The sequence below is a fragment of the Zeus faber genome, assembly GCF_960531495.2.
Source record: "Zeus faber genome assembly, chromosome: 1".
NCBI lineage: Eukaryota > Metazoa > Chordata > Actinopteri > Zeiformes > Zeidae > Zeus > Zeus faber.
The window spans coordinates 31,043,364-31,071,075 of NC_137193.1; the positions used below are offsets into that span (position 1 = coordinate 31,043,364).

A 27,712-nucleotide genomic window follows, 5' to 3' on the forward strand; every position below is an offset into this window, starting at 1 on the left:
TGTATATATCAATCGTATTTCACCAATTCACCATTGTATGAATGTATTTTATCGTGTGTAGATATATATATATATGTATGTATGTATGTGTATATATATATATATATATATATATATATATATATATATATATATGTATATGTATATATATAAATAAATATATTTCACCAATTCACCATTGTATGAATGTATTTTATCGTGTGTAGATATATATATATATATATATATATATATATATATATATATATATATATATATATATAAATAAATAAATATATTTCACCATATGAATGTATTGTACAGTGTGTGTGTGTGTATGTATGTGTATGTATGTGTGTGTGTGTGTATATATATATAAACAAAAAACTCAATAGTACTCGATTGTGGATTATAAATATGCAAACATGAAAAGCTTCTGCTTTACATTTTGAATTGTTGATACTAAGGTTCACGGTTCATTTTTAGGTTAACGTTTACATTATTTGCACTTTTTTCTATTTTTATATAAAAAAAATGTATAGGGTCATTTTGTTATATTTATCTATATTGTACTTCAATATGATCATCGACGTATGTTGGTGTGTGTGCGCTTCTGTAACGCCGCAATTTCGCCGCGGGGACGAACACAATATCGATCCGATCGAATCTATCCGCACTGATAGTGAACTCGCTGCCGCGTGGGCTTGGCTGACCTACTTCCCGGTCGCCATCTTGTACAAACATCGACAGCTATATTTATGCACCAAATATGCTTTGAAACCAAGGAAATCGTGTCGCATTCGACGGGAAACGTGGCGACGGGCCCAAATCCGCGTCGCGACGCGAATTCGAGACCGGGCCCGGCGAGTGGCGCCGTGTCCCGCCGCGAGAAGGGCAAACGACGCCATTACGCCCTTGGCCAAACCCGGCGCGGCGTCCGACTCCATTTTGCCGGCGTGAAGAAACGCCTCGTGTGACGCCGGACACGTCACGCGGTATAAAGGCGAAGCCCGTCCCCTCGCCGCTCATTCCTGGATTTGGTCAAAGGTGAGTAATGTCGCAAAGACATCGAGGCTATTTTGAAGCAAAAAAAGAAAAGAGAGTTACTGCTTGTTGATGGTGAAATTGGGACGGCTCTAACCTAAACTCTTAAAGAACCTAATATGAACAAAACATGAATGAGAAGCGAGGAAACGTAAGTTTAAATGTGTCTTTTTTTTTTTTTTTTTTTTTGTCTGTGTCTGTTGCAGGTCCGAATTCGAATAGCCGAAGACCGGGGTGGCGACGAGGACTTTCGAACAACCTTTACTCAAATTGCATATTTTTTCTTCAAGTAATGGACATTTGATTACTATTTTTTTTTTTGCCTCCAGTTTGTTCCCGAAGGAAAAGCTAGCCTTTTAGCTGCCACAGCCCCCGCCCATAAGCAGTTTTTCCAGTTGCTATAAAACCATGGTGGTTGACGATATAAAACTGATGAAATAAGAGATACACGTGGCTGTAAAGCACACTATAAGATACCCGAGACGCTGAGGATCTGTAGTACCAATAGTAAGTTGATTTTTAAAAGCGGAATTAATCAAATTACATTCTCCGCGGGTCGCGGGGCGGGCTAACGAGCCCGCTAGCCTCCGTGCTCGTAGCGGCTGCTCCGGGGCACAGGGCGATCTGGACTGTAGCGCAGCCATTAGCGGTAGCGTATGAGCTCACACGGCAAAGTGGACGGAGCCACGACGCTCCGCTCCTTTGCGTGTGAGACGGACTCTGGGCGCAGATGAGGGCAAATTTCGTTAAGTAACCATAAGCAATCTACTCATAAAGATTGCCGTAGACACAGACAGGAGATATCTTGTTCACGTTGTCGGATTTTCTTTATTTTTTTACCTGCCAAATTTGTCCTTATTAGGGGGCCGCTGCTCGGAACGAACACCCACCGCAATCTACACATAAAGATTGCATTAGATTGAGGACTTGGAGGTGTTTTTTTGTTTTTGTTTTTCCTCAGTACGCCATGTCTCCCTTGTAATGTCGACAATAAGCGCAGGGCATTGTTTGCAGGCTGTATGTGTACTCGCACTCGGCAATCTGAGGATAAAGATTGCGGGACGACTTCCAACGCGGGGAGCGAAGCAGCGCGGGACTGGTGCCGAGTGTGGTGGTTTTTTTGGGTGGTGGTGGTGGGGGGGGGGGCGCTTGTTTCGCCTTTCTTCCGCCGAGAACCACCGCGCTGTTCCCCCCACATCCTCCTCCTCCCTCCCCTCACTCCCTCACTCCCCTCCCTCTCTCGGAGCTTACGGACTGGAGGAGAAAAAACAAACAAAAAAAAAAAACCGACCGCCAGCTCGAGTCGGTCGCATTGTTGTCGGGGGTTTGTCGTTCGCCGTCGCCCGTGTGTCGTCTTGTGCTCGGGCGGCCGCCCGCCTCGCTTCGCCGCCGGAGCCGCCCGTCTGGCGTGAGAGCCATTGTTCTCCGGCGGGAGAGTGGCCGAGGGGGCGACGTCACAATGTGGTGGAGCGGGGGGCGGGGCTGAGCGAGCGAGCGAGCGCGCCGCTGGTGGTGCTCCGGGGCCGTTCTAGTCGTTGTAGCTCTGCCCCGGTGGAGAGGTGATTTTTTATTTACGTTTTATTTATTTATTTTATTATTATTGACTATATTTCGACCGCGTCTTCGTGCGTTTTTCTTTTAAAAGCCATCGTCGACTAATTCGTTATGTGCCTCGTCGGATATGTTGTGTATAACCATTGCCGCCTGGGTAAATTAAAGTGAACGGTATTTTCTACCCTCCCCCCCTTTTCATTGAATAGGAGGTAGTGATATATAATTCGCACAGACATCACATTTGCCTCCCTCCAAAATGATCCAGAAACCCGGGCAGTGTTAATAACTGACTTTATTTACATGTGTGACATTTGCAGGAATTGGGTTATTTTGCAGTGTTGTGGAGGTCAGAGACAGTATAAAACTTCTACAACAGTTGTACGGGTAAGACCAAACTGATTCCTCACATCATGACACTTGGAAGTTTATATCAACCAAAATGACAGGTCTGGTATTAGATGAATGGACTAGGGATACCAAAGAACCCCAGTATAAAGTGTAAATATTTAGTGGCGATACTGTGTACTGCAACAGACATGCATGCAATTCGGGCTCAGTTTAAATAGTTGACATTTTAAGGTGCAAAGTATTTACTGAACATATTTGTTAAGATATTTTATCAGATAAGAGTTGAGAGTCGCTGCGTACCAAATACAATTTCTGACTGGCTCGTCTTTAATAGCCATGGTCCTCTTCGGCATGGGCTGACCTGGGCTCCTTTGACACAAAGCCAAACCCTCCAACCTAAGCAGGATGCACTTGTACTTGACAGCAGTGCACACTGGAATTCAACTCAATTGTGTTTTGTATTTTGCATACATTTTACGTGTTTGTACTTATAACTTTTTGTTGTTCAATTGTACAGACACTTGAGTTTATTGTTGAAAAACTAGCCTGGGGTGGCAGATTTGCTCCATTATTGGGTCAGTTATTTATTAGACCATGATTCAGAAGAAACATTCGCCCATTTAAAAAAAAAAAGAAAAAAAAAAAGGACATTATAATAAACATAACAGATTATTTCTATATGTAACATTCCATACAGTAACCCACAATTGTTTTGATTACAATTTATAGTCTGGCCCATCGCTTTTAATCTCTATACTTAACGCAATATTAATCACAAGTTCTGTTGCCTTCAAAATTTTGCCTTGGTGTTCTTGTAAACTTTTTTTCAGATGTACAATTATGATTTCTATTGTTAATAATATGTAGAAATATACTATATATAAATATATATATATATTTTTTTTTTTTACATTAGAATATCCCAGAATTGTGGCATTTTCAATGTGGCACATCCATTTTTATTATTTGTTTTCAATTTCATAATATACAGTGTTAGTAGTTAGTTGGGCTGGGCAGGATGGATGGATGTGTTATCAGGTGATAAGAGAGGATATGATAATTTTTAAACTATTGATACATCACAATATCTGCTTATATAGTCGCAATCCCATTCTAAAAACTCCCCAACTGATAATCACCGCATTGAACAGAAACAGTATTGTAATAAATATATTGGACTAAAAGTCTATATATAATTTTAAACATACTCCATCAAATATTTAAAACCTCATATCAAGGGTTTTATAATATATATGTCATAATTGTTCACTTAAGACTATAAAATGTGACAGTCCTAATATAAAAATATCACTGAAAGACCATGCATGTCTCTGCATTTTCCCTAATAATCAGTCAACATAGTCTTTGTGTGTTTATACTTTGGTATGTTTCATCAAAATAAAGAAAAGTCCACTGAGAATGGATGTCATACTTTTGGAATGAAAGTGCAACAGATTGAATGTCACACTCATTGCATAATTTTTGCCTCAAGAGATAACCAATGAATAAGAATCAGCTTTGTCACAGACGCACTGGGTCAAATGTAAATGATAAGATTGTTTTGCCATCAGAGGAAAACTTGCCCGAGGGAGAGATTTGCTGTTCTGCCATATTCCTGCGCAAGCAAAGAAGTTGTCCTAAGACAGGTTGAATATTTGCACTATGAGTCTGCGTACCGAAATCATGAAACCACAAATTGTCGAATGGTGAAGTCGCCGCGTGTTTGGCCGGGCAGATACACTGCATCCTTTATTCCTAGTCAAGGCTTCTCTGCGATTTACTTTGACTTAAAAAGCGGCGTGGCATGACGTTGTAGAGCACATGCTGTCTTGATGTTTGTGTGATAAAGATGGTTGTCAGCAGTTGTCTTGTCTAGCGTTTCAAATTTAAAGAGTTGAATCTTGGTATTTCACGTTTTTTTTCATCCATGGAGCGCCCGACATAATTTGGCAGGCAAAAATCTCTTCCACAGTACAATTTCCTTTTATTTTTTACCAGACCTCACTGAACAAAGCCACCTTCCTACTTGCATGAATGTGTCCTAATCGTCCACGGTGTGTGTGTTCCAGATATGGCCGTGGGCCCAGTGGACCCCCGGGAGATCTTGAAGGGAGTGGAGGCGCTCCTGGGCAAAGATGGAGAGCTGCGCAGCCTGGAGGGAGTCCCCAAAGTGTTCAGGTGAGTAGCAGTAATGTAAGCAGCAATGTTTTGAATGATTAGTTGTATCCAACACATTAACACCATTGATTAATTTTGTTTTTTTTATTTTTTTACTGTTCAGTTTGATGAAAGCATCTACCAAGATGGTCAGCAGATGTATGTACATGAACATCCTGCTGCAGACTAAATCTCATGACATTCTCAACAGGTAAACCCAACTTTAACTGTTTTTCTTTGTATCCTAGTGATGTACGTCAATTTCTCCTCAGGCATTGCTGTTGTGATTCAAATGCAATACCTTTTTGTCGTATTCATAATTTTATTTTCATTGTGTATTTGCTTTTACTTTCTGGATATCCAGGTTTATCAGAGTCGGTGGCTACAAACTGCTCAACTCGTGGCTGACCTATTCGAAAACTACCACCAACACACCTCTGCTGCAACTCATCCTGCTTACTCTGCAGAAGCTGCCTCTCAAAGTAGACCATCTCAAACAGGTAGCCAGGCATTGTAGTCCACAATGCATTTTTAGCAAGGCAACACTAAGGCCTGTAGTGGAAATGGTGTGTTCTATTGCATTACGTTTATTAAGTTTGGATGTAATTGAAGGGTGAAGCAAACTATTTATCGTGGAGCTAATCACTAGGGATGCAACAGGCTCACGGTTCGGTGTGTCACAGTTTTGGGGCCACGGTAATGGTACAGTTTTATTTTATTTTAATAAAATCTCAGAGTCAGACCAGTGTGTGTGTGTGTGTGTGCCTTCGCTTTGTGAACCTGGCGTGACAGTGGGTGCGCTCCTTTTCAACCAGAGGCACCTCCCGGGAGGAGGTGCAAAGGCTGTCTCTTGCATAGAGACATTTGCTGGCGACAGGAGATGGCAACCTAAACAACACAACGTAAAACAACTGTAAAACTTGACAAAAAAAAGAAGGGGCTCATCGCCCAGCATACGCTGCACCAACGTGTCCAGTGGTCTTCTACCGTGATAACTTAATACCACACAATTAAACCGGAGGGGGGGTAGCTAATGGTTAGACAACATATCGTGTACCGTTGCATCCCTAGTAATCACATGGGTTGTAGTTTTAGTATTTATCAAAATAACATTTTCCACATCTCTCTCCCAGAACAACACAGCCAAGCTGGTGAAGCAACTGAGCAAAAGCGGCGAGACGGAGGGTAAGTTTACTCCCTTCTCCTCTTTTCCAACACTGTAAATACGAGTCCCAAATAGACACTCTGTCTCTTATTGTGGCATCGGTGGTCTCCAGACAAGCCTTTCTCATGACCTGTCTTGTTGTCTCTCAGAGCTGAGGAAACTGGCAGCCGTGCTGGTGGAGGGCTGGATGGCCATCATACGCTCCCAGAGTGTCTCCAGCAGTGGCAGCTCTCCCGCAGGTACAGACGCTTTCCTCCCTCTAGGCACGCAGCCATCGCGCTCCTAGTAACTCCTTCCGTTCCCCTCTGCTCTGTAAACAAGCCTTTTTTTCCTTTATTCCCCAGATAAGAAAAAGAAGCGGGAGGAAAGCAAAGTTCCCGTGCGTGAAGTCAAGGAGAAGCCCGTAGAAGATGAGCGGAAGAAGGAGAAGCCCAAGGCTCATGCGCCCAGCCACGCCAAGATCCGCTCCATAGGTGACCTTAACCTCCAGAGTGCAAACCATCCTGTGAAGTGGCTTTATTGGTTGAGTTTTATAATCACTATGTGTCATCTAACTGGCTCCTTTTTTTTTTTTTTTTAAATAGGATTTGAGATGGATACACCCACCCCAGCCCCGGCCAAAAAGCCCCCTATTCCTCCACAACTGGGTGACAAGTACAACATCAAGCCTGCAGTTCTCAAGAGGCCCAGGTACCAAGTTCCACTCCTGTTGTCAGGACAGTCGCTTGAGTTTAGCGCCCCACCGTGGCACTGTTTGGAACCCCATGGCAGGATGTGTTTGCAGACTCCCATCTGGTGGTGGAAGAATGTATTGACACTTTCTTTTCTTTTACTTTAACAGCACCGGTCCGTCCGACACTCCGCCGGTTGAGAAAAAATATAAACCTCTCAACACTCCATCCAACTCGGCCAAGGAAATCAAAGTGAAGATAATCCCTGCGCAACGTAAGCTTTCAGCATACACTTACACTCAAAATGTTTAGCTTGAATACAAGTTTTCCCCAATTTGGTTGAGATTTGCTCCACTGGAAGAGTTTGAAGTTTCTCTTAAGAGAGACAAATGGTGATATTAATATACCATATTTCCTCAAATATAAGCTGGTAGTTGAATAAAAACCGGGCCTCTAATAAATGCAGGGTGCGTGGTCAACACAAACAAATACAAGCCTGCCTTGAATAAAGACCGGGAGGAAATCGATCCGAGCTGCGGCGCTGTTCCGGTGCAGAGCTCTGCTCCCAAACAAAGCAAAATTAAAAACTGTGTTTTTATCGTAGATGTATTTAATTTAGGGTCGTCACGATCATGAGGTCTTAGTTGACGATGAAATATCCATGTCACTATACATCTAGAGTCTAATAATTTAATAAAACCACTACAATCTCCTCAAATAATTGCAATAAGACGATGGTTTAGCAATTGTGGAATTTTCACTCGGAATCTGTTGTAGCCCTGGCGCTGACTCTCCATGCTTCTCCTCATTGCAGCTATGGAGTGCACCGGCTTCTTGGACGCTCTGAACTCTGCCCCCGTACCTGGCGTAAAGATCAAGAAGAAGAAGCCCGGCTCTCCCGCTCCCGTGAACACCAAAGCGGTCTCCCCCACCTCCAACAAGGTATGCGATCATAGACTTCAGGCACCATTAATTCGCGGACAGACTAGAATTAGCTGCTTATTCATCTTTTTTCCAATTTTATTTTCCCCTCCCTAGTCGAGTCCGTTTGACAGCAAGCCCCCCATCTACCCCTGCTCGTCCACCAAGCCGTCGTCTCCGGAGGCCCCCGTCTCCACGACTCCCCCCCACGAGACGCAGGAGCTGGAGCAGCCCGGGACCCCCGTCCCCGTTGAGGACCCAGAGGCGTCTGAACCCAGTACGTCCTACACCCGTCTCCCTCCCTTTGAGCCGCAGACTATTTTTCTGTTCCATTTATTTTATAAATTGTTCTTCATTTATTTAAGGTGAGAAGCCAAATTCGCTGGCAGAGCCGCGGGAGGAGGAGGAAAGCTTGACCAAGAAGGGCAAGAAGAAGAAGCATGTCCGCTGGGCTGAAGAAGAACAACTGAAAGAATACTTCTACTTCGACCTGGACGAGACGGAGAGAGGTGAGGGCAAATTAAATATTCAAACTTTAATATTGAAATTTTTCCGGCCTAGTTATGCTCCACTTGCTCCTCGAAATGCCTTACCACTTTTTACCAAAAACCCAGAACAACTTCCAATCCCAAAGCAAAAGTTTGATCCTCTCCCTCTCTTCCTCACAGTGAACGTCAACAAGATCAAGGACTTCGGCGAGGCGGCCAAACGGGAGCTGATGATGGACAGGCAGACGTTTGAGATGTCCCGCCGGCTCTCGCACGACACCATGGAGGAGCAGGTCCCCTGGATGCGGCCCCGGCCCCTGGCGCTCTCGGGCAGCCTCGTCATCCCGGGCGCCAACAGCACGGAGAAGTTCACCCAGCGGGACAGGGAGATGGGCATCCTGCAGGAGATCTTCCTCAGCAAAGAGAGGTGGGCTTCCTCACATGAATGAAAACCATGGAAACGAGTAAACAAACATATGACGTTTCCTTTTAAGTGAATGTTTTCACTATTTCTATAGATTTTATTTTTTTTTCTTGGAAGTACTTGTAGACCACTAACGACAGCTTCAACATGCGTTTCAAGGATGTTCGAATGTGACACAAACATCCAAATTAATATCATAAAAAGCGAGGTTAACGCAGGGAGAGAGAAGTGGTGCGTTCGTGGACACAATTGTAAACGCTCGCCGACCTGTTTTGCAGCGTTCCCGACACTCCACAGGAACCAGATCCAGAGCCGTACGAGCCCATGCCCCCCCGCCTGATCCCTCTGGACGAGGTAGAGTATATTTATGCCAAAGCTCCGTTCTCTCTTGTTCTTCTCCCAAATACCTTTGTTGTTTACTTCACTGTTGGTTCTCCGCCTCCCCCACAGGACTCCACCATGATGGACGACAGCTACATGGAGCCCATGGACACCACCCCGCAGCAGGCCGCCTCCATGGGCGCGACCGAGGGCTCCAAGCTGCCCCCCGTGTTGGCCAACCTCATGGGCAACCTGGGCAACAGCGGCCGCAGCCCGCAGAACACCAACCCGGTCGGCAACCCGGCAGCCCCCGCCGTGAACGTGCAGGAACTGCTCTCCTCCATCATGGTGAGAACTGTCCCGTCTCACCTCACTGCCTCTACTTGCTTACTTTGAGTTTATGTAGTTCTTGTGCAGGAAAATGCAAAATGCAAACTGTTTGACCTGTTGAACAGCAGTACCGCTGCATAATGGAGGTCACGATTCAATTTGTCCTGTCCTGTTAGTTGAGGTACTGGTGATGTATGAGTTCAGACATCTTCAAGCGATCTCAGCCATCTCAGGCACTGCCTGTTGAGATTTTTTTTCCTCGCCCGATAGCCAAATGTACTCGTCCCAAATGGAAAATGTAGGCCTATTAAAAAAATTAATAAAACCAACAGGGATTATTATTATCTTGAGTGTGGCTCAGCGTCTGAAGATGCTTTGGAAAAAAATAGAACCATAAGGCATTTAGAATAAAGCTTCATGAAAGAGTGAATATTTAAGTGAAACGTGGAAAAAGTTGATTAAATAACAATGTAATGTCTGCATGTCTGTGCTCGGTGCGCAGGGGCGGACTTAAGGCTGAGGCATACTTAAAAGGAAGACGTTTTTGACCAAAAACACATCTTCAGAACAAATTGACGCGGTGATCTAGGTTCTTGCCGTGTTCTCGGTACACTTGGGCAGATTAAAGACTAAATTGTAAATTGGCGATCGACTCGATCGATCGCAATTGACATCGATGACAGAATATTAATTTAAATTTTAATTGAATCCGCCAGGAAGAATCCAAGCATTGAAATGTGTAAGTGCGGTTTAGTGTGTTCTGAAACTGGAGCGGGAGAGAGAGGGGGAATTGGGGTGGGAAGGCCCCCCTCCACTCAGAGCTCCACCCTGTTCATTATGCAAATAGTGATCATAATAAAGCAATATATAATATAATATAATCTCATAGAGAAGGATTTCGATTTATTTTGTTTCTGTAGTTTCTTACTTGTATGGAAAATGAAAAATGTAATTAACAAACGCCTTTTTTACTGACTCTGGAGTGACAAGTCCTCTTGTCCGCTAACTCATTCACTGACTAGCTCCTCCTACCTGCTACTAGCGAGGCAGAATGTCACTCGCACTTATTGTGCAGCTCTTAGATGAACTGTATTTGTGGAAATGAATCAAGTTAATTATCTTATTAACCTACGTAGCCCTGTGAGAAAAGAAAACGCGTTGGTGCTCGTTTCAACTCATTACTCACTCGGCTCGCACTCCCATCCCGGAGCCCCGCCCCCGAGCTGATTGGTCAGGCGTGGGCGACACGACTCACTCACTCATTCGCTCTCCCGGCCCGCCCAGAGTCTGAGTGACTGATTTGCAACCCCGATGTTATTCACCAAGACATTCTGGGGCCGGTTCGGAGCTGGTGCCTCATCTGGAACCAGTTGTTCTGGTTTCGACAGCAAAAGAGCCGGCTCCTGAACCGGGAAACTGGTTCCCCTTGCTTAATGGATGAAACCAAGAACCGCGTACGCCGGGGGGTTGGGGGCCGGGTCACCCAAGCCCGAGCAAACATTGTAAACCTCTATTTTATTATTTTTACCGCTTCAGCAGTACAGGATTCATGGACATAAAATAATGCACGTTTATTTGAGATGTATTTAAAACTCTTTTATAAAGAGAGAGTTTTGGTTTTGTGCCTCTCATATCAGCCTGGTGCCCTCAGCAGTTGGGGTGAATAAAAGTGTCAAACACACTTTTCAGCGCCAAACATTTAGTTTCCTGCATTCTGGTGAACTTTGATGCACCACTCTGTTCGAAGACAATAAAGCGAGGAAAAATATTGAGACTATAACGTTTGATTTAAAATGATAGGAGAGAATTTTTTTTTTTTTTTTTTTTTAATGAAATCCCTTGCTTTCATGATAATCGTATAATTTAACAAAATGTTTTGTACAATTTCATTTCAACCTTTCAACACTACTGCAAGTGCATCTCTTCTCCGCTCTGTACGCTCTGTACATTCTTTTCTAACCTTACTTTTTTTTTTTTCTAATTCTTCTCATCATATCACAGCATTATGCACCGTTTAACATTATTATCTTATGTTTGATATCACAATCCAAATCATATCCATAACATTAACTACTCTTACTGAGCGTGCCGGTACTTCTTACAAGCTGTCAGTATTGTTCTGACGTCTCAAGTGGATATATTATAAAATATATTATATTTTATTGGATCGGAGCGCACTTTTTCTTTAAATTACAGACACACACACACACACACACACAGAGTTATTTTTCACTAGCCCGATCGGGCAACTGCATGAGGCATTCCACTTGCCCGAACATGGAGTTAACTTGCCCCGGCAAGCTTTCATTCGGAGCCCTGGTAACTGTGATGTACTGCAATACAACCTAATGGACGTCTGACCATGAGGCTAACTACAGCTTTGCTAGCTCTGCTTACCGTCCATAAATTAAACATGGACACTTTTTTCCAAGTTACATTGTTTAAAAAACTATCATTTGGATTCTCAAGTGTATCAATATCTTTCCTTTTCCAGGGCGCACAGGGGAACCAGTCGACAGAGGAACTGATCAAGCAGCCTGACTTCTCAGATAAGATCAAGCAGCTCTTGGGCTCCCTGCAGCAGACCCAGAATCAGAACCCGAACGGGCCTCCACCAGGTAACCGCAGGGACTCCGGTCCGGTGACGTGTCCTTGGTCCTCGTTCCGATCGTTTCTCTAAACGTTGTTTTTCCTTCCTCAGTCAACCAGGGGCTGCTGGGTCACGGCCCCGGAATGAACAACATGAACAACATGAACATGCCGATGCCCATGAACGGCTACCCGCCGAATACCCCCCCCGGGGGCCCCCGCTTCAACCACCCGCCACCCCCCCATGGCCACGGGCCGCCTCCACCGCCGCCCTTCAACGGCGGTGGGGGCCCCCGCATGATGGGGCCGCCGCCGCCGCCGCCGGGACAGAGCCGCGGCGACAACGGCAACTACTGGGGCGACGACTCCATGAGGGGAGGTCCCCACCGGGGGGGACACTTCCACCGGGGAGGCCGCGGCAGAGGAGGCGACCAGGGCTTTAGGGGCCGCGGCCGAGGGGGGCCCCGGGGGGGACACAACAACATGAATGGTACGTGAGAGAGGGAAAAACCTCTGGTTTTCTGCACTCTGTTTGCCAGATTCTGGGCTGCTGCGTAACTACGTGTCGGAGTAAAATGTGTGTGTTGTTCTCTTCCAGATATGTCCAAGAGGCCCGTCTGTCGCCACTTCATGATGAAGGGAAACTGCCGGTACGAGAGCAAATGCGCCTTCTACCACCCGGGGGTGAACGGACCGCCCCTTCCCCCGAACCACCCAGCTAACAACCAGCACGGCTACTAGATGGAACCTTTGTGCCCCGGTAGCCAGCGAGCGGCCTGGAGCAGCTCGGCGCTGCCACACAAACTGAGGCCTTTTCTAGCCTGCACAACCACTACAGACCTGCTTGTTTGGACTCATTTGAAGCTGTACGATGAACCTGACACGGGCCCTCTCACCGGTTCTAACCTACGTGCTCCTGTCGCAAGGCCATGGGCCACCGACCCAAAATATTAAGCTCAGCTTGCTATGTCCCTCCTGCTCGACTCTAGATGAGCATTACTTGCACACACTGAAATGTAAAGGTAGGGACTCGATATCTGTTTGGTGGCCACAAGAGTGACTACATGTGTTATTATTATTTTTTTTTTTTATCATTTTAAACAGCCCAACTATAAGACTGAAAAAGAGGCACTGTTTGACCACTATTGTGTTGCACAGAGCTAATCACCCCACCACTAAAACAAGAGCTCAATTCAAAGTGGGGAAAACAAAAAAACAAAAAAAAAACCTTGGCCAAAATGCCAACACAGAGACTTTGCAATCATTAGGCGGCTTTGTTCCATTTCTCTCCCAGGCTGAGACGAAAGAATGACTGTATTCCCTCTGAACGGAGCATGTGACACAGGGCTCCGTGCGGATCTGCTTCACTTTTCACCTCGCACCAGAGAAAACGTTGAATTTCTGTCCGGGTTACATGATTGTATTGATGGCCTCTGTTGACTTCAAGATCAAGGGCGTGTTTGGGTATTTCCATAGGATTGTTGATATATCTTGCAAGGACTTCCTGATGTCATTTGTCGTCAGAGCAACAGATAATTTAATGTACGTTTCTTTTCTTTTTTTTCTTTTTTCTTTTTTTTCTTCTCCCCCAAAGGTTGGACACAGATTTAAGAAGCACTTTACAGAGATGAGACTAAATTAAGCTGCCTCCTGTCTGCAGAATCCAGTCACGCTTTATTGTTTAGTACGCTTACGTTTTTTTCTTTTTTTGTCTTTCACAAGGCCAATCTTTTCCAAACAGATCAAAAACTCAGTATTAAATCCATTTTTATTTTACTTTGGTGGGGCACGGCGGTTAAGAAGGTGAAGAACGATGTTGGTCCTTAAAATTAGAGCGTAATGCAAGATAGAACGGAAATCTGACTTCATTCCATTGTGTCTTTTATAAAACCTTTTTTTTTTTTTTTTTTTTTTTAACCACATGCTGTGCTTTCCACAATCCCCCTTCCTCCAAAGTGCAGCTTTCGCCCCAAGCGTTTACACACTGCCGCTTATGTCTTCGCTCGCATCGCCCCGCCGCGCATCCATCGAAATTTCCCAGGCGTGGTTGAAGTTGCTCGTTTTTTTGTCAGTGTTTGAAAGAAAAAATGAGTCCAATCGACCATAATAACTTGACTCACTTGATGTGTGGGTCAGCTATCTGGAATGTTTTCTGTGAAAACAATGGCCTTTGTGTCTCTTGTGGGACTGTAAAAATGTATTTTTCTTTATTATCTTTTTTTTTTTTTTTTTTTTTTTTTTTTCTCTCTGTGACCCCTCCCCAAGTTTTTATTTTGATACAATGCGACCTCTTTTAAGACGGGGTCACTGTTTTTGTTTGTAAGAAATGTTTATATTGATGCGTTTGTGTAGATACATTCACATCCACACACATTCACATAGTCAGGACGAGTATTTTGTAAAAATTGTATTTAATAAATGTCTAACTAAAAAAAAAAAAAAAAAAAGGAAAGTCTGGCTGTGCTTCATTGGTGAATACTTCAGTCGGCGGCTTGAAGTCAAAGCTTTTGTTGACGTTTGGATACATGGTGTGACAGTGAAATCACTTGATCAGTTTTAATCATGAAACTGATTTCCGCTGGGCTGCAGAATACTTAAGATTCCTAAAAATTGTAGACCAGTATCCAGTACAGATGTGTGTATATATTTTTTTGGTTTATTTTCATTCATGCGTTGGTAAAATTACCCATTGACTTCTATTATTAGGGACATGAAAAGGAAATTCTCTAAAATTATTATTATTATTTTTTAAATTTTTATTTTATTTTTTGTGGTATAAGGCTCAGATTTTGCTGAAAGTAACACTTGCTTAATGTCTTTTAAATAATGATTGGACGTTTATTAAGCAAGAATGTATGGTAGACATAGTGAGACAATTTTAAGTGCAGTACTATGCTCTTTCCTTTAACTTGGCAGGCCTTATTTACGTATCAATTACAGTTGACGCCTGTGAGCAACTTTTGTGACGTTTCAATTCATGGGAGGGGAAAAAAAAGTTGATATACGGGTTGTGAAAAAGGAAGACTCATAATGCCAGTATTACACTTTCACATTTAACATTTTTTTTGGCGTTTGACAAGGGAGATAACTGAATCGCACTTGAACAATTTTGCTGTTAAGACTCCAAACGCCTCATCGTTACGCAGCGCCGGGCCGCGCGCCACTTCGGCCTTGGCTCAGCCAATGGCAGCGCGCCTCGCGTCAGATCCGTGTTATCAGGGCGGGACTCATCCGCCCCGAGCGGCGAGAGCGAGAGCGCGAGCAGGAGCGGCCTGTCGCTGCCTCCAGATCAAATATTGACCCGACGCTGTGACAACAGCGACAGGAGAATAAAGGACAAACGAGGAGTAGGGACCCGCGGGATAAGGACACCTCAGCTATGGGAATGATGACTCAGCCATCCGCCTACTGTAGGATATAAAATATGCTATAGTGATAATAATTGAAATTAAAAAATCATTCCAATGAAATATTTTATTTTTCCGTCATTATGAATTGATATAATATAATTCAAAAACATATCTAATTGCAAAAGTGTATATATATTAATTGTTTCTTAATTAATTAAGATATATATTAACAATATATAAAATAATTGTTAATTAATTTAACTAATGATTATTCAACATCTTATATTTCATATTATAATCATTATATAAAGCATACATCATATGAGTTCCATATGAAGGTATACGCAAACGTGGAAGTAGAGTGTCTCAAGTGAACGCCGCCATCACAAGGTGAATATTGAGGAATAATCTGTATTGTTCTGGTATATGGGTAGATATTTTTCCACACGCACCAAGCCAAAACACACTCAGTCAAATGGACATTGGCACAGTTCCAGCCCTCACAATACACACCACCACAGAGTCAATAAGGCCCCCCAGTCCACCCTTCACGTCCTGGTTCCTGTTGGGACTGGGAGAGGTTCCCGCAGATCCTTCTCCAGTTAAGTTCAGTTACACATTACCTCGCCGATGGCGGAAGCGAGCTCAAGTGTTTTCAGAGACCGGGACACTCCCCGGGATGTTCACAGTTTGGACACTTGGTGTCTCGGCACAATGGAGGACTGTTATGTTAGCGGCCCATTCATTCATTCATTCATTCGTTCATTCATTCATTTTGAAACGACTTACTTGTCCAGGAGGCCCTGTCCTGTCGAGATAGGAGTCCCCGAACAAGGCTTCCATTTATTGCAAACAGGTCGGGTTACTTCTGGTTTGGGGCTGGTGCGGGAGTTAGAGCTCGGATACCTCAGGAATATGCGAAGCCGGGACGCACGCTTATAGGGGAGCCTATTTTTTTTTATGATATGTACTTTCTCTGATGTGAACTGAATGAAAAATACAACTTTCATGGCCGACACGTAATCAACATCTCTTTGTGTCAAATGCAACATCTACCAACCAGTATAATTCCTCAGTGCAGCCATTTGATAAATAACCATTCAATTAGGTCCTGAATCAAGATGAGATACGATGTGATGGGATAAGGTAAAACGTCATTAATCCCCGTGGGGAAATTGTGTCACAGCAGCAAAAAGTAAGATGATAAGATGAAAGAATTAAAATGACCTAATTGCTGAAATTTTTGAATCTGGAGGTTAGAATTGATAACCGTGATAAATCTTCCGAATCTCAGTGAGACAACGGGTATGCAGAACAATTCCATCTTTTTTTTTAAATAAATGTTCCAACCTAATCATCCCTCTCCAGACGTCGGTCCCCACATAACCCTTTTTTTTAAAAAATTGAAGCTGTGTATTTTGTCGCGGCTAAGAACCGAATCGTTTGTATCTGAGCTAATCTGAGATGTTGGGGAATTAAATCTGATTCCTGGAGTTAGTGCTGATTTGTCCTTGGCCCAAAGCCAAGCCACAGCCCTGCCACAACAAGGCCTGTTAGACTTTGTTGGAATCTATTTCCTGTAGAAAATGAACAGCACCATACATTTGGGGACTTGATCGAAACTCTATGAAGGAAAAATAATTGTAAAACAGGGAACAAAACTGAGGAACATCTTGAACCCGTTCATTCACAAAGTTAGAACTGACGTGTGCTTAGAGTGAACACTCAAACATTCCAGTGGGACGGCCATGTGTGTACCGCGTCCTGTGTGTGTGTGTGTGTGAGTGTGTGTGTGTGTACGTGTGTGTGTGTGTGTGTGTGTGTTTGAAAAAGTGGCTGAGGCGGGGCCTGGCAGGTGAACGGGTGTATAAATGAGCTGCAGGTGAAAGAAAAGGGACACAGAAGGTCCTGGAGCCGTGGCGGGGAGCTCAAACAACAGGAAAAACCCATCAGGAAGCAGGTAAGAGCCGGAGCCAATCCCCAAAGGTGTGACTGTGAGGTTGTTTGTGGTGGGCTTGCTGGTCGGGGGTGAGATCGTTGCATACAAAACAGGCCTTCGGTCATGTGTTTTTTTTAATTTCTGCATTGCAGCGAACTTGCAACAATGATCAAAGCGCTCCTGTCACTGCTCTTGGTCCTGGTGGCCGTGTCCACCTCCCTGGCCAAGCAGGAGAAAATCGTACCCACGCCCGCGGTGAAGCAGGAGAAACTCCTACCCAAGTGGGGAAAGAGGATCCCCCAGACGCTCTCCAGAGGTTGGTCGACGTGAGACACCTGTAGTCCAGAGGTCTGCTGCTCCGACTCAGGCGTGAGGTGGATGGTGAAATGTGCTCTGTGTTTCCACAGGATGGGGCGATCAGCTCATCTGGGCGCAGACCTACGAGGAGGCGCTGTACTGGTCCAGGTCCAGGTGTGTAACTGTGCACCTCACCTAACTGTGCAAATGGTTTGAACCCACTTGAGTGAAGGAAAACCCACAACGCGTCCCTGTCTCCTTAGAAACAAGCCCCTGCTGGTCATCTTCCACCTTGAGGACTGCCCACACAGCTTGTGTAAGCCCCGACATCCTTGTTCTTGTTCTTGCATCGTGATTTGTCGGCCATTTAACCGGCCGGTCCGAGCGATTCTGTTCCATTGAGGGCATCAAAACCCTTTTGTTGTGACGACTCTGTTACACGTCATCAACGAATGAATGAACTTCCGACGCTTCAAATTCAAATAGCTAGACTTTATCTACAGAGGCCGTCTCTACCCGAGCAAGCCCTGTGCTCGCTGACATGGTGCGCTACGCCCTGCTTGTGGTCACGCTTCAACACGCTGGCCACACCTGGCTCCTAATGCAGACTCAGATCATGAATGACACTTTTTTTCCTCCTTTTTTTTCTGACACAGTATTGAAGAAGGCTTTCGCCGACGACATGGATGTCCAGAAAGCTCTCGATAAGGATTTTATCGTCCTCAATCTGATGGTGTGTGGCGTGAATGTTGAAATTTCCCTCGCGTTGGAAACAATATTCATATCGAAATGAAACGCTGACATGATTGTTTTTACACTCGCAAGAGAAAACCGAAGAGATTGTTCAGCCTTTGTCCATCTTTTAAAACCAGTGGACAGTTCTGCAGAACCCCATTGCGGCCTTAAAGTGTTCCATAAATATAATTGTCATAAATGTACCAGGAGATGTATCCAAACATCGACGTCAACTTTTTGGTTTGTCAACATTGAGCCTCGTGTAGCATGTTGTTGCTCACACTGTTCTTCCCCCCTTCAATACCAGTATGAAACCACGGACAAGCATCTCTCTCCCGACGGACAGTACGTTCCAAGGATGGTGTTTGTAGGTAAGAGGTCGCCATATTCGCCCGTACAAAGCTGCCTCCCTCGCCCTTTTTTTTCCCCACATTTTTGGGAATGGTCTTTGCAATTTCGGGAACCGCACCTAAACCCCGTCTTGCCCTCGTTCCCCCCCAGATCCCTCCATGACGGTGAGGGCTGACATCGTCGGACGCTACACGAACCGCATGTACGCCTACGAGCCCTACGACCTTGAGCTCCGTAAGTACCATACATTTGTGTTAAATATGTATGAATTATTACGGTGATAAATGATTTTGTATTCAATATAAATTTGTTCAGAGCAAGTTGACTCCGTGATGTAACTCTTTATTTTCTATCTCTTTCAGTGCTGGAGAACATGCAGATGGCCAAGAAGCTGTTGAAGACAGAGCTATAGGATGTGACACATCACACGCGTGACATTATTGTTATTATTATTATAATTACTATTATTATTATTATTATTGTCAAACGGGATGACCACCGTTTATGTGTGGCTTCTTTTCAATATTGTCCATATAACAAATGCATCGCTGTACATCAATGTCTTTGAAATAAATAAGTCTGTTTACACATCACACTTCTGCTCCTCGATTTTCATCCAAAAATGAGCTGTAATAACATAGTGCGTCATCATTGCAACAAGGACATGAAATCGTTGGAGTTCCTCCTCACAAAATGTGCTCCCACCCTTAACAAGTTGACATTCCTGTTTAACATCCTGGATGGGCGGGGCCAAGACGGCACAGAGCTGAAAAGGTGTTCCTCGAAATCACTTCGGTTGCCAGGTTACCCAACTGAAAAAACCTGTCCCCTCTCATGACGGCCTTCTGTGCTCCGTGGCCGTTCTCAGTTGGTTGGGAATTCAGGAAATGTACAAGGTTTAATGACGAAGCCCGAAAGAGTCACTACATTCCAGTCTCGTCAAAGGCCCATATGCTTCTCCTCCAAACTAGTATGTCTTTTGGAAAATGACCACATCCATAGCACACGCTTCTGTACATTTTGAGTTTATTTGGGATTTACAGTACAAAGGGCTCTGACAGATGAATTCACACTTCACAAAGTCTTGGTTGCACTTTTAGCTTATGTTAGAACAGGGCTCATGCAAAAGGCCACACACACTGCCTCTCATTTCCCTCTCTGTCACGCGCGCACACACCCACACACACACACACACACACACACACACACACACACACACACACACACACACACACACACACACACACACACACACACACACACACACACACACACACACACACACACACACACACACACACACACACACACACACTCATGCTATTACAAACAAAGGTGAGCATGTGATGTAAAACTACAGTTTTGAACTGTGGATACGAACTTCAGTCATTCCGGATATTATTGCATCAGTAGGATTGCCGATTTTTTTCTTTGTTTGTATTTTACAAAAAAACTTTCAAATATATTTATGGGAATTAAATAAACAGCAGTTTGGATTATTACACGTTGTGATGTATTACTACAATATTGTTTGTAATACAAGGAGACTGACAATTTGACTATTTGTTTTTTCATTGACATGTGGGCGGTAGGCAAGCGGTGTACACTTCATCTCCTAGGCGCTAGCCATCTTGACTTGGATGGGGCAGAGGTGATGATCCAGGAAGGTGAGACGTCACGCATTTAGATGACGTACTCTCCCAACGCACCTGAAGAAACCCCCAAACCCGGCCTGGTTTTGTCGCCACAGATCAGTGGAAGAAGGTTACGCACGTCACACTAGTATTTACAGTAAAACTCCTATAAAATGTCCACACCAAAGAGAGGAGACAGAGCCAAGGTCCTGGACTCTGAGAACCTTGTTGTTGTTGTTGTTGTTGTTGTTTGTTTGTCTTCACAGGAAGGCGCTGGGGTTGGCACGGGGATCTTTCTGATTCCTGTAGCGGTAAGTGAGCCAAAGGCCGAGGATCTGAAATAGGGGGAAAATGAAAACGGTCAGTCAGCTTACTCTCTCTTTGTGTCCCACGTGTGTCCCAGGATGATTCCATTACACAGTAGAAGCCTGTTTCTCCCAACCTCACTTATCCAAACCAGCTTCTTTCCAAACCCGATTACCAGCTGCAGCAATTAGTAATTAACTGCCGAAAAGAGTAAAAGAACACTCGCTATTGTTAGACGCACATCGAAAACGTTATGGCTGCCTCACAGGGCTCAAGTTACCAGTATTAGTTGATGTTCAGATAAACATTCTCACTAAGTTGAATGTTCATGTTTATGAATTATGAGTAAAATTGTACTGTTTGTCAGTTTGTTTCTTTATAAAGTGATACCGTTTGAATCAATACTGGCCTTGTTCAATAGCTTTATATGCAGATGACAGAAATCTTTAGGGGAGACAGATTTTCATGGATGGTACCGGGTTTCGGATATGAGGTTCTACTGCAGCAAAGGAACAGTCAGTTCTTGAAGGTGATGTGTTGGAAGCAGAAAATTGGGCAAGCGTAAGGATCTGAGCAACTTTGACAAGGGACATATTGTGATGGCTAGACCACTGGGTCAGAGCATCTCCAAAACAGCAGGTCTTGTGGGGTGTTCCAGGTATGCAGTGGTTTGCACCTACCAAAAGTGGTCCAAGGAACAACAACCGGTGGCCTGGGCTGATGAATGAGGTTTTTTTTCTACATCATGTGGATCCGATCGAGCATCTGTGGGATGTGCTGGAACAACAAGCCAGATCCATGGGGGCCCCACCTCACAACTTACAGGACTTAAAGGATCTGCTGCTCTTGGTGCCAGATACCACAGGACACCTTCAGAGAGGGCCCTCCTCTGTTGCTACAGAGTTGGAAGCGCACAATTCTCTAGAATGCCATTGTATACTGTAGCATTAAGATTTCCCTTCGCTTAATAAAGAGACTGAGCCCAAGTCCTAAAAAACAGCCCCACACCATTATGCCTCCACCACCAAACTTTACAACTTTACAGTTGGTAAGGTAAAGTTCTCCCGGCATCCGCAAAGCCCGATCCGTCCCTCAGACCGCCTGATGGTGAAGCGTGATACATCACTCCAGAGAACGCGTTTCCGCTGCTCCAGAGTCCAACGGCGGTGTGATTTTCACCACTCCAGCCGCCACTGAGCATTGTGCATGGTGATCTTAGGCTTGTGTGCATCTGCTCGGCCATAGAAACCCTGTCCATGAAGCTCACCACCAACAGTTGTTGCTCTTGTACTGCTACTGCTACTGCTACTGCAGACATTTCCACCTCACAATAACAGAACATGTGGTGGACCAGGACAGGTCGAGCAGAGCAAACACTTGACTAACTGATAGGTTGGACAGGTGGCATCCTATGCCATGTTGAAAGTCAATGAGCTCTTTAGTACGACATATTCTATTGCAAATATTTGTCTAGGCACGGCTGTATGCTGTAATAGCCAAACCGATGAATTAGAAGGGGTGTCAACTTACTTTTGGCCATGTATTATATACAGTACAGTATATACACACATTTTTTTCCCCAGTTTTAATTTCCTCCATTTCTGGTGGCTGACCTCTGTGAAGCTGAAGAAGAGTCCGATCCCGCCGACGAAGCGAAGCACCTCGCTGGCGTGTTCCTGGATCATGTCGGCGCAGGGCGAGCACGAGTGGTTGGGGAAGCAAGCCTGGAATGTGGGAAAAAAAAAAAAAAATCAAGTATAAAATATGATGCGTAGAGGGCGGAGCTAGTTCTGCCAGACAACTTGACGGCGCCACATGCTTCCACGCCCTGCATGGGCCGGTCTATTTAAGCAGTCAATTCCTCCTGCTCTACCTGCTTTGCTGCACTGCTGCTGCGCTTGCTCCACACCGCCCCTGCATCCACCTGCTGGGCTCTACTCTTTTATCCAATGAGGGGATTCAAGCTCATCACTCCAATATTTCGAGCTCACTAAGTGTGCAGGATGTACTGTATGCACGACGCGTAATAAATAAAGATTATTTTAAAGTAAATCTTGAAGAGTTGTCTGTCAGAAATAAGGTTTCAAGATAATAATTCTGGAGTGAATGGAGCGAAAGGACCCAGACGTACGGCGCTGCAGGTCCCGTTCAGGTCGACGTGCTTGAAGCCGCAGCAGTTGAGGCTCTTCTCCACGTCGCTCTGCATGCTCTCCGAGTTGTTCCAGCCGACCTCCAGAAGGTGGTCCTGCAGAGCGGGAGCCTTAGTTAGGATTATTAAACCAACTTTCTGACGGCGCTATCAACTGCAGAGGTCAATCACGAGACGTAGACTAGTCATAGGTGATTGTTTGGTCATCGTATGTCTTGAGGAAATTGCTTGATGAATGAATCTGAAGATCTATTTTTTTATATTTTCCTCCTACCTGCTGCTCTTTGTTGATGGCCAAACAGGTGCTGGAAACAGAAAACTGTACGATGAGCACCATGAACAGGATGATCATATACTGGGCAGGTCTGTCAAGGAGCAATGCTAGACACCCACCCACCAACACACACACACACACACACACACACACACACACACACACACACACACACACACACACACACAGACACACACACACACACACACACACACACACACACACACACACATACATACATACACACTAGACAAACACACATATAGAGACACACAAACACACACACACACACACACACACACACACACACATAACAGACACACACAGACACACACATAGACAGACAAACACTCATACAGAGACACAGACACACACACATAAACACACACACAGACACACACAGAGAGAGACACACACAGACACACACACACAGACACACACATACACACACAGACACACAAACAGACACACACATAGACAAACACACATACAGAGACACAGACACACACAAACAGACACACACATAGACATACACACATAGAGACACACACACACACACACACACAGACACAAACAGACACACACATAGACATACACACATAGAGACACACACACACACACACACACACACGCGCACACACACACACACACACACACACACACATTTTTACAGCTTGAAACTGCTAAAGCTGAGACTTTGAAAAAGATATAGACACACAAACACACACACACACATAACAGACACACACAGACACACACACAGACACACAAACAGACACACATAGACAGACAAACACACATACAGAGACACACACACACACACACACATAAACACACACACAAACACACACACAGAGACACACACACAGACACACAGAGAGAGACACACACATAGACACACAGACACACACATACAGAGACACACAGACACACACATAGACATACACACACACATAGACATACACACACACATAGACATACACGCACACATAGACATACACGCACACATAGACATACACGCGCACACACACACACACACACACACACACACACACACACACACACACACACACACACACACACACACACACACACACACACACACACACACACACACACACACACACACACACACACACACACACACACACATTTTTACAGCTTGAAACTGCTAAAAGCTGAGACTTTGAAAAAGATAAACAACTTTGAAAGTGGCATAAGGGCTTCTGGTAACTTCTGAGTCTGAAGGGTCAGTGGTGTCTGCCTCCAGTTGGCCACGGTGTGAAATACGATGCCCTTCTCTCATATCTCACAGCACACATGTTCCCAAAAGCAAGCCACACTTTCCAGAGCACAAGGGTAAAGGAATCGCAGGAGGCCGAAAGAGAAAACAGCCTGACGTGGAAGAGTATTCTGTCCAACCACAATCTAATGTCTTTAAACACTTTATAAACAGCATTCGGAAAAACATATTGTGGAACTGATGTGTTGAAAGTATAAAAGCCTGATATATATAATAAATATATGGCAAAAGGTTTGGTGGGAACCTGACCCTGACCTACTATAACAGCTATATTCTGTGGTTTTCCGATAGGCTTACACTGTATAAACGCACAAACACACGTATCATATTTTTGCACGCCAGTCACGTTCGCGCTCCTCATTTATGGGTAAGGATACAAAAAACAGCAGGACCTGGTGGTGCTTCATGGCCCCGATGAGTCCGGCCAGGGCCACGAAAAAGAGGAAGACGCCGACGCCGATGACGCCGCCCACCACCTGGAAGCTGGACACCAGGCCGAACCACTTCCCCCACGCCGCGATGCCGATCATCAGCAGGCTCACCATCTGAGGCGGAGGACGATGGAGAGAATATAGCACGGAGGGGATGGACACAAAACCTACCTCAGACCGGGTTTGGACAATAAATGCTTTGCTTCTTTGTTATTTTTTTATCATTTTCTTTGTGTCTTCTTCCAATGTTGTACAGTGTTTTCTACCATATAATACAGTATAAACTGTCTACCGTGTCCCATAAACCTATCATCAGCCCTTTCATGATTAAGACACTTTGAGAGAAACTTTTTTCTTTTGGCTAATTTAGCAGAAAGTGACAATCAATCGAAAGGACAAATAAAACCTCGGAAAATAACAATGATAAAACAAATGATTGAAAACCATAAAATAAATCTATAAACAATAACAAATGTTTCTGATGGTTTGTAAATATAAGTATAAAAATATATATTATATTGGATATTGATATGCAATATACATGATTGTGATATGCATTACAGTAAAGCAATGCCATTTTCTGAACTTCATAGACTGTTGTATCTGTCCTGATCAATGCCAATACCAGTTTGGTCATAATATCCACATCCATTAAGATTGTTTACTCAAATATTTCTTGTGTGTGTTACGATCTTACGAAAGCGCCAATTCTCCCCCGTATCACACGTTATATACTGTGCTTATACACCACGGAATGCTTTATCGAATGACGTCATTTTATGGATCTATTATTTGGACCGCACGCTCCTATTCTTCCTTTTGGGAGCGTTAAGTATGCAGACTGTGCACACAGCTCGGCCATTCAACCCCCAGGGCCAAACACCGCTTATAAGATATGGTCGGTGCAGGAAGGCAGTGCTGAACAAAAGCAGGATGCGGAGGGAAATAACATCTGATAGAACAAATGCGATAAAAAAAGAAAAATGTCAAAAAAAAAAGAGAGGAAAGAGAAAAGAGAGGAAAGAGAAAAGAGAGGAAAGAGAAAAGAGAGGAAAGAGAAAAGAGAGGAAAGGTTGCTTGGTGTCGTGTCTGCGGATCTTTGTGGAAACACATGCGATCGGATTCCAGAAAAAGGAGCCCGTCTAAATAAATGATGGATCCAGGCGCTCATTCAGCGCTGTGTTGCTGTTTACACCAAATGTCACCGTAGGCACGAGAAGGAAAAAAAAAAAAAAAAGACCTACAACAAGCATCCACATAACCAGCGTCCTGGGGCCATTATCGCACAACGATCGCCCGATCGCGATTATTTGAACGGACCGCGATCATTTAGCGAAAACCGATTCCGCGGCCATATGTTTCCCCGCAAACGTCTCACACACGTATCACTTATTGTCGTTGTCATCGTTAGCGGCAATCCACCCCTCGAGCATCCGCCTGCTCCGTATGGCAGACCGCAGCAGGCCGTACTCACGACGTAGAGGATGTTGAGCGCACACAGCGAGTGCTTGGAGCAGGTGAACCCGGCGCAGCCCATCCTGTCGATATCGGAACGAGTCCAAGCGCGATCCGCGGGCTCCCGGAAATCCGACCGGCCGCTGCCTCTCACGGGACCGACTGACAGCAAACGAACAGCACGAACGGCGCCGGGTCCAGGCGCTCGGTCGCCGCCCGATCGCAGGTCGCGCCGCTGGAAGAAGCGCAGCGGCTGTCACGTGACTCCCCCGCCGCTCTGCCCTTCCTCCGGAAGCGGAGCGGACGCGGGGGCGCGCTCGGGCGTCTCAACGCAGTGCGCGTGCGCGCGAGGGGCACGCCGCTCTGCCGGCTGCGGGCCTGGCAGCTCCAGACGTCCAGGTCAACTTACGTTGCATGTTGTTGTGACACACTAGTCTTCAGCTGTTTGAGTTCAGCGCCACATATGAGCCGTGAGAGTGGACGCTTTGTGACGTCATGATCCTAAGTTATACAAGTCCAAGTCCCGCCTCTCCAGGTCCCCCGCGTCAGGCCGCTTGCGCCCTTGTGTGCTGCACAGCGTTTGCTACACGTAGGGAGACAACTCGCGCCCATGCTGTGCTTGAAGGGGACTGGAAAACTGCGACTTGTGTTGAGTTTCGCGAAACCCCCGAAAAAACGAATCGCTCACAGAGGGCGTTCTCGCACCGCAGGAAGTTCTAAGAACCCTTGACGAAGCCGCCCCTTTCTTTTGTGTCCGCACGGCATTATCCAGGAACGATCGTAATTGTTGAAACACAATCCTTGAGGGACATTTAAACTAAACAACACAAGAGGAACATTCACTAACCTAAGTGCACAGTGATTAGTCCAGACGTAAGTTCACAGTGATTGGAAAAAAAAGCATGAAAAATAAGATACTTAATTTTAAATTAACAATTTATTTCCAAAACAATAAATCTACGTAAATAAAAAAAAAAAAGTCTCCTTCCACCCGACCTCGCCGTGGACACGGCGGACTCTGAGCGATGACAGGTTTTCCTCAGTGCGACCCGACCCGGTCGCATTGCCAGTCAGTAAAGAAAGAGTGGACAGAACATTCATCCTTACAGGTTAGTCACACCTGTGTTAAAGAAACGACCAAACAGACCTCAGAAAATCTTGAAAAGTTAGGAAAAGAGTGAAAAAAAAAATACGCAGCGTTCAAAGTAAACTCAGAAAATTGTGACTCGTACTGCGTTTGACAGAACCTGGAATACTGCACCCCTTGAATTGCTGCCTGAAGCCAGATCTCAAGATTTGTTTTTTCATCTATGAACAGAATGAGTTTTTTTTTTAGCAGTAGGTTAAGTATGGATGGGCACTGGAGCAGGCTTATACACTATGATCTATAGTCTTTTTTTTCCCGTTCAAATTTCAATGAGATTTGAAGCCTTTGTTTCCCAAACTTTTTTTCTACTGGAGCACACATTTCATTTATAATGGAGTGATCTCACATTA

General features: G+C 44.8%; 3 protein-coding genes across 4 annotated transcripts; 2 read left to right on the top strand and 1 right to left on the bottom strand.

The window, feature by feature from the left end:
* Positions 1-1,233: 1,233 nt before the first annotated feature.
* ppp1r10 (protein phosphatase 1, regulatory subunit 10) lies at positions 1,234-14,372 on the top strand. The gene is made up of 18 exons (XM_080012747.1): positions 1,234-1,530; positions 4,995-5,103; positions 5,207-5,293; positions 5,447-5,582; positions 6,216-6,267; positions 6,397-6,486; positions 6,592-6,720; positions 6,832-6,937; positions 7,089-7,192; positions 7,733-7,860; positions 7,957-8,116; positions 8,205-8,348; positions 8,508-8,754; positions 9,030-9,105; positions 9,202-9,420; positions 11,897-12,020; positions 12,104-12,481; positions 12,590-14,372. Exons 2-18 carry the CDS (start codon positions 4,997-4,999, stop codon positions 12,730-12,732), a joined length of 2,430 nt encoding a protein of 809 aa, XP_079868873.1. The 5' UTR covers positions 1,234-1,530; positions 4,995-4,996; the 3' UTR covers positions 12,733-14,372.
* Positions 14,373-17,254: 2,882 nt separating this feature from the next.
* agr2 (anterior gradient 2) lies at positions 17,255-19,250 on the top strand. Its single transcript, XM_080016007.1, has 8 exons — positions 17,255-17,301; positions 17,433-17,596; positions 17,688-17,751; positions 17,841-17,893; positions 18,234-18,310; positions 18,620-18,683; positions 18,814-18,897; positions 19,026-19,250. The coding sequence occupies exons 2-8, from the start codon at positions 17,446-17,448 to the stop codon at positions 19,073-19,075; spliced, it is 543 nt and encodes a 180-aa protein (XP_079872133.1). The 5' UTR covers positions 17,255-17,301; positions 17,433-17,445; the 3' UTR covers positions 19,076-19,250.
* A 467-nt stretch (positions 19,251-19,717) lies between these two features.
* On the bottom strand, positions 19,718-26,463 carry tspan13b (tetraspanin 13b). 2 transcript variants are annotated; one of them, XM_080013111.1, is made up of 6 exons: positions 26,235-26,463; positions 24,722-24,874; positions 23,027-23,057; positions 22,735-22,848; positions 22,217-22,327; positions 19,718-20,632 (listed from the first exon to the last, which is right to left on the bottom strand). In XM_080013111.1, exons 1-6 carry the CDS (start codon positions 26,295-26,297, stop codon positions 20,415-20,417), a joined length of 690 nt encoding a protein of 229 aa, XP_079869237.1. In that variant the 5' UTR covers positions 26,298-26,463; the 3' UTR covers positions 19,718-20,414. The 2 variants fall into 2 exon arrangements, with proteins under 2 accessions (XP_079869237.1, XP_079869238.1); XM_080013112.1 differs by having other exon boundaries at positions 20,422-20,632; positions 23,027-23,107; positions 24,707-24,874.
* Between the last annotated feature and the right edge of the window lie 1,249 nt (positions 26,464-27,712).